The sequence below is a fragment of the Protopterus annectens genome, chromosome 9.part0 (assembly GCF_019279795.1).
Source record: "Protopterus annectens isolate FY-2018-M chromosome 9.part0, PAN1.0, whole genome shotgun sequence".
Classification (NCBI taxonomy): Eukaryota; Metazoa; Chordata; order Ceratodontiformes; family Protopteridae; genus Protopterus; species Protopterus annectens.
In genome coordinates, this window is record NC_056743.1 from 559,541,725 (window position 1) to 559,549,698 (window position 7,974).

The 7,974-nt window shown below is 35.6% G+C and overlaps 1 protein-coding gene across 2 annotated transcripts in view; it reads right to left on the reverse strand.

The window, feature by feature from the left end:
- Positions 1-676: 676 nt before the first annotated feature.
- Positions 677-7,974, reverse strand: part of ARHGAP25 (Rho GTPase activating protein 25) — a 913,359-nt gene continuing 906,061 nt past the window's right edge. For both annotated transcript variants that reach the window (XM_044083089.1, XM_044083090.1), the window contains exon 11: positions 677-1,473. In XM_044083089.1, the coding sequence (XP_043939024.1) occupies positions 1,272-1,473 (202 nt within the window). In that variant the 3' untranslated portion in view covers positions 677-1,271. The remainder of the gene's footprint in view (positions 1,474-7,974) is intronic.

Sequence of the window (7,974 nt, forward strand, 5' to 3'; positions counted from 1 at the left end):
ACCTGAGACTAATTCTATACTTAAATAAATATACACAAGAAATGATGGATCTGTACTACAAAATGGTACTTACTTTCCTGCTTATTGGATAGTGACTTGTATTTTATCCCTTTGTTGACACGTCCGCTGGTTACAATTCCCTTTTTATTAAATAAACAACCTGGAATCACAATAGATCACTTTCTCAAAGTTCCACAGTATGCAAGTGAAAAGTAAGGGAATAAAAACAAGAACTATAAGAGGAAGTTACTTAACAACTCATACTTTTAACTCACTGTGTTGCCCTCCCACAGTTCCATACTTACCTGCGTTTAGCTGAAATTAGTTTCATTTTGAGTGCCAGCTTTAAACAGAAAGCTCTGTAATGTGTTCCATGCTGGACAGTCACACTTCTTCACCGCTGAACTATTAAAAGTGATGCTAAGGCACGAACACTGTGCAAGCGTGTGTGTGTGTGTGTGTGTGTGTGTGTGTGTGTGTGTGTGTGTGTGTGTGTGTGTGTGTGTGTGTGTGTGTGTGTGTGTGTGTGTGTGTCTCTGGGGGAATCCATGCAATGGAATTAAAATTAAAATTCAGGTGTATGTATTTTCGTATTAGTGCATTAAGACTTATGCAAGGGAGAGAAAGGACAACAATGCAGACCAGTACCATGGCAAGGAGAAATAACACCATGCTGTTGTTTTGGCAGATTCATGCTATTTAATTTCTATCAGTTACAAATCTAGCTCCAATCTGAGGAATCTGCAAGCAGTTAAGTGCTGAAATGTTTGGACAGGCAGTTAAGTGCAGAAATGATGGGATAAAACTCGGTGAGTACATGTCTCTTTAAAGGAGAGAACTTCAAGTTTCAGTCTTATTAGGAATGTTGCACAGACAAATATAATATGTAAATGAAGAGTAAAAGAACTGAAGAACCTAGCTACAGGGTACAGCACATCAGCAGCCCATAGTCTTAACCTCTTGTGCTACTGTACTTTACCTTGCTTTATACTGGGGCATCAGTGAGCTGTTTATAACATGATGAGTTTCAGGTGCTTTTAAGCTAAGGAAGCTTAAGGCAAATTTCATACAGAAAAAAGACAGTTCCAGTTACTTGCTAGTGGGGAGTGAAGCCTTTTTTATGATAAAGGCCAATGCATTTGCTGATGTGAGGTATGCTAATGGCCTTGCATCGCTACTCTGGGCTACATGTTGTCCGAACTGTGGTCAGGTCTGTACTGCGAGCATTGTGACCACATGGAAATGAAACCTCTGCTCATTTTCCTCATTGTTCATGCAGAAGATTTATTTGCTGGATTTAAAAACTCTTGAATTTCCTGCTCCAGTGTTTTGTTTCTTTTTTCTGCATCTTCTTTGGACCTCTCAGCATTGCGAAGCTTGATCTCAATGGCCGCGTACTTCTTTTTCTCTTGTTCAAGGTTCTCATTTAATTTGACTACCTTGGCCCAGACATCATAGTTCTCATTCTCAAGGCTAAAAAAAACAGAGAAAGAAAAAGGGCAAGAAGTGTTACTTAAGGAAGGAATGCATATGTTAACTGAAGGTTATGCATCAACCTCACTTAAAAGGTGGCAGGGGCAGGATATTAGCCTCCCCTTTTATTTGGTCTAGTGTGCATATGTCACATAATCCTAGCTACTCAATTCAGTGCTGAAGCAGATCCCCATAAATAATGCAAAGAATGCACAATATTACTCACACATAAATCTGACTCAATCATGCAAGCTATTGCAGTAAAAATCATGAAAAAAACAAAATTCAGTCATGGTTAAGAGATCAAGACTATCTTTTGCATGTTAAGAGTTCTGTAACACTTAGTTTTAATTTTAGGAAATAATTTCTCATGCATAGGATTAATATATATACTTTTGAAAAAGGCTTATGTAGACAAAAATGCTTACTGATTTCTTGATTAAAGTGGTTTGGTTTGCTCATTTCTATGCCTTTTATTTTGTTATTTACAGTTTATTAGTGCGTTTTTTACCTTTGAACTACTTTTTTTTAAATTTTGTTTATCAAATATACTTTACTGAGCACAACTGTATCTATTTTACAGATAACCATAAAACACTGGTCTGGTTAACTGAAAAGATAAAAAAATGTTATGTGTGGATATGTGAAGAGCTAAAAATCAAACCCTGACTACAAGATAAAGCTCAGCTGCAGTTCATTGATTTGACTGTTCATGTTAGATTTGCCAGACTCCCTGGGATGCATGTTCTTCTTCTTTCGGCTTTTCCCGGTTAGGGGTCGCCACAGCGGAACTTCGGTCCGCTAATGATTGGCAGTAGATTTTTTACAGGTGCCGAGGTGCTAGCTCGACGGCCAATCTTCAACGAAGGCACGACTCCATGTAATACTTTTATTTCAAGGCTACGTGTTGAGGAATATTCTCAGAGAATAATGTTAGAAGTTGGAATATCTGCTTTTTCCAGCTTATTGCAATGGGAAATGTCAACAGTTTATATGTTAATGTTCAGTCAAAAGATGAACAGAAGAAGCAGCCCTCTCTCCAAAATACACAATGGGTGATTTTATTATGCTATATAAACACATGATAAAACAAAATCAAAAATGCTGTCTAAAGTAATTCCTGACATAGGGCACATAACCTTACTTTTGAAATAGAAGATACCAAGGGAGTTGGGATAAGAATGACACACCATAAATGAGTAAGATTCTTGCATTTATGAATTAGTGGATATATTGTACAAAACTAACTACAGAGGAACCATCTAAATGTAAAATAATATAAGATTACAAAGGATTATGCTTCAAAGTCATACTTTTCAAAATGTGTTTTATTTGTCAAGTACTACCAAATATTAAATTAATCAAATTTAACAACAGATAGTTTTGGAAAAATTCTAAAGGGCAGTCTCATACCTCTAAACCTCTTAGCCCACAAAATCTGGACAAAGCCTGACATAATGGGGGCACAAAGCCCCCAAAATAGGGACATATTTTAAATACTGCTCTTATAAATTTAGTAAATTATTAGAATAACAGAGTATGTATTAAAACACATTTTTTAAAGTATATAAATCCTGAAACTCAAATGTATGACATTATTTACAAATTTCAATCCTCAGATCATCCCAGTGATTTGCCAGAAAACCAAAAATTTTACGAGGAACAGACCAAAGTTTTGAAGCAAAAATGTGGACATTCTGTGAAAATCAGGACAGTTGAGCGGCATGGCTATGTGTCAGAAGTAATCCTATATATCACAGTATGCCAAAAGTAGCAGTTTAAAGGCATAGCATGACAGGTTCTCAGTAGTGAAATCCCATGAGACTACATGACAAAATTAAGGTGATGGAGTGATTAACTTTAAATGATTAGTCAGCATGCCATTCTAAGAAGTGAATGCTTGGTTACTAAGGTAAGGCACTATCAGCAATCAACTACAGAAACTTGATTATAGAAATCATTTTTGAAGATGGAAACACCAACTCACAAAAGATCACAATCGAAAACTTGCATTTCACTTTAACTCACTGCTTTCACCAAGGAAGCAGAAACAAATAACTAAAAGTGTTTTAAGGTTAAAGTCAAATTTACACTTGTGGGGGAAGGCTCAAGGTCATATACTTTGGAAAAAGAAAAACATTTATTTACAAAATCAAATATTTTCCTTTTCACAAATTATGGTTGATTCCAAGATTACTAAAACCAGAGCTTTGGTATCTACTTTTGGTTTTCGATAAATTACTGTCTTGCTATTTGAAACTCAGTCCATATTACCTGGAAATTACAAATATCCCCATGTCCCTAAGACCAGATTTTGGTTCCTCACATATGTCTTTGTCCTACAGCAGAAAGTAACCCAAAGAACTCAGTGTAGGAGGTATGCACACACCATCAATTATATCTGGCCAACATATCCAGGAAAAGCAAGTTAAAGTATCAACAAAGGACACGTTGCTTTATCACTTCCATTCTTGGCTTGACTTCAGAACACAAATATTTATTGAATACCAAATTTATTATTATTTTTGTTTGTTTGTTTGTTTGCTAAGTATCATACCAAGATGTGATTATAGCATCATTTAAATAGCTCACTATTGAAATGTAGGGACTCTCACTACTGAGTCCAAAAATGCTAGCAAAAGAAAGATCAAAAATACAAGAAAAGTGAAAATATCAAACATTGTTTTTCTGCTTATAACTTGTTTCTTGTAGGTGGGCAAAGCTCCTCTACACCCCCAAATGTAAATATACCAACTCTGAGATTGTCATACCTTGGAGAAGTGGAAGTATTCTGAGAAATAGCAATCCCGGATATAATACATGCAAGTCTGCATTTTATGTCAGTTTCCACACTCTGGGACTCGACATTACAAATCCCAACATTTCAAATGGTTACCCATCTAAACATCTGAGTCACCAGGAAAAATATTACTAACCAGTGAGATAGAACACTGCCCTGTTTTCTGGGGGAGTTACCAGCCTTGGTGAGCTGCTATTCAAACCACTCTGTGGATCCATTCATTCTCCATATTGCTTAATATTAGCATCCCACATCACGATGTGAGTGATTCTCTCCTTCCAAGCTTGGAATAGCTTTCAACAATCTCACCTAAATCATCTTAACCTTGTTAAATTAGTCTCCTAAGTAAGGAATGTTTGCCTCAAAACCAACAACACAAGAGCTGCTGAGTGGTACCAGTGTCTGCATTAATTTCACTATGTATTTAATTAGGACAGCTTCGATGTGGGAATCAGAGTCTGGGTCAGAATGATTTGAGCTAGTGTGTTTTTCTTCTCAGGAAGGTTTGGTGTTTATTATGTTCTACTTGAAAGTAGTCATTAAAAGCCATGGCAAGAATTTCAAGGTTCATACACAAGCTGACCATAAGGAATAATAAGAGGCCTACTTTGTTGTTGTTCTTATTCCTACCCATTAACGTGACATTTTGCCTCCAGAAGATCCTAGGGCAAAACTCTTTTTTTTTCACTTCTGTTCTTTAAATGAACTCAAGTGGAAGCTTTTACAAATTTCTTTATGCTTATGATTCCTTGTGGTGATGTAGTTATGATGCTACAGTTTAAAAACTTTGTGTTTGAATGTTGCCCATATTTTTCATTCGTGTTACAGTAGATTTCTTATTTAATTTGACAGTGACTTAAGTATAGCCAGTGACTCTTGAGGTATGTTGAGGAAAAAATTGTTTTGAAAAGAAATAGAAAGTTTAAGAGATATTGCAGTACACATTCAACATTGTTTCCACTGTTAGTGAACAGAATATAGAACTACCACATATCCTCAATAAAGAAAATGAATTGTGTGTAGCCAGCTTGTCCCATATATCTTCATTATAATTTATAATCATTATTTCTTAATGCATCTTAAAGTGTATATTAGCTACCCTGGTCTTTCCTTTTTGACTTCATTCAACACCCCCTTATAACTCCATTCAAATTAAAGTGATTCAGTTATATAGTTCTTCTCCCAATATAACTCATAAAGTGGAGAAATATTTTCATCCTTTTCAATGCTGTTATGTTATTTTTTTTAGTGGAAATAAAACATTGGGCCAGATTCAATAATGCCTACACTAAGTATACACGATATGCATTCAAGAACATTGTTGTCACTTTTTTTGTGGTTTCTAGTCACTCAGAATGATTACATTAAGTGTACATGGTCTACATTTTGTGGTAACCTTTTTGAATCTCTGTCAATATTTAAAGCTGCAAGAATATCAGAAGGAAAACTAAAATTAGGAGGAAGAAAGTGTGAGCTATGTCTGTGTTCACTCAGAATAGTGTACACTTAGTGTAGGGATTATTGAATCCCGGGGATTATAACATCCCTTCAGTTCTAAACCTCATATTTATATTACTTCCTGGTATAAATTTTTGGCATGGTCCTCTGTGCTCTTTACTTTAGTGTTAGCAGGTCTAAAAGATGTCCTTCAGGCTGATAGATTTCCAGGTATTAATGGAAGGACAACTATTAGACCTGCTTTAAAAGCAAGAGGTCTTTTTAAATGATTTTAATGCTTTATTATTGAAGTGATGCTACTGGCTCTTTTAAGCTGCTTGTTTTGAGTTGCTATACTATTTAATTGAAGTGCTGATAACTTTCTGCATGGTCTGATGAAGCACAGTGTATTGTGTGAAAGAGCTTACCTGAGATATTAAACTTCCCATATTTTATGTATGTTGCCATGGTTTGGTGCTTTACATTTTTGTGTTTTACGCTGTTTTTGTTGTTTAGCACCATTGCTTCCTTGGGGCTATCCTCTATTTTACGTTTATGCAGTTTAAATTATTTAATCAACTATTTTCATTTATTCACACCATTTCCCTTCCAATAACCATTATTTATTGACCATATTAAATTAAAGCTCCACATCAAAAGTTTCGTGGACATGAGAACTAACACCAGATTGGGTAACTTGAAATTAAGACTATATACATTTCAAAATAAATACATAAATAAAGTTGCAGAATAAACTACCCCTTCTGGTTAAACAATTGTCATCCTTATTTACATACAAGACATCATTATATTAGATGATGAGCATTAAGAAATATAAATATGAGGTTACATCAATCCAACCTCTAGATGATCAGTGGACTGCAAGCTTGATAAGCAAACCTACTAACCTGTTGATTTCTTATGAAATTGCCAAGCTTTGATTACCATAGCCAATGGTTTTAAATTATTATGAAATTGTCTGACTGCTCACATATAGCATCACTCTCAGTCTTATCAAGGCTAAATATACATTTAACTCCTGTGTGGGTACGTTTATACATTTATCTATTAGATGGTCATTTCCTTATCTCTCTGTCTCTGCCTGTGTTTGTCTCTCTCTCTTTCTCTGTCTTGGTTTTATTTATGTTAAACTTCTTCATTTCTCCTTTGTTCTTCCACTAAGCTATCACTTTTTTTTGGCCATCTGTGGCACTCTCTTCTGTGTGGAATTTTCTAACATGATCTTTTATAAAACACAAGTCAGCTTACATTTGGTTACTCTCGGTCTTAACATTTGTGCATTTTAATCTGTTTCTACTCCTGCTGTGTCAGACTGACTTTGAACATACTACGTGACTGCCTTTTCAGTTCCATAGCTCTTTATCTTAGTCTTTTATCCCTTTCTTCCATGGTTTCTTCTGCTCTTCTCCGTGTTTCTCTTACCTCACTGCTGATGTGTGCCTGCAGGACATTTTGGCACTTTTTCATCATGATAGATAACTGGGATGCAAGGGATCTGTATTTTTAGACTGCAGTCTAGGAAATGGTCCTGTGAAAAATGGTCTGTAGTGACTGCATTGTTGTAACAGCTCACAAAGTTCAAATACAGTATCTTCAGCTCTGGTGTGTGGGTGGCTTACACTTATAACACACCCACAATATCCTGGATTACTGCCTACTGAAATTATTTAGGCCATAACTACTAATCTTAAAAGAGGGAACTAAAATGGTGAAAATCATGGAATAAATACTGATTTTTAGGTTATGCTGCCCTGGACTGTTTCCCCTACCTTGAAGAATGACAATTCCAATGTTAGGAAACATAACTAATGTGTTGGTGGGGAAGGCACAGACCTCATATCATGGGGAACAGAGGCAAAGCCTACCTACAAAAAAAAGTCTTTGAATGTATAACTGCAATGTTCAGAAGTATTAAATTTGAAATTAATTAAATTTTTTATTGAAATGTTATACACAGGAACAAAAACATTAACAGAATAATCATTTAAACACATCGTTTGCATCATTTCTTCCTATATACATCACTAAGCAAGCAATAATGCCTGACAGGGTGTGTGTTATTGTGTAAATAACCCTTGCCTACCTGGGGATGGTCTGAGGCACAATGCCACAGGTGGAGGGCCTCTGCATCCCCGGAATGGAATTATTTACACAATGACACATACTCTGGAGGGCATTATTGCACTTAGAGAATGGACTATCTGTTAAATTATTATGCATTTGATTTTTAAAAATCACAAAAA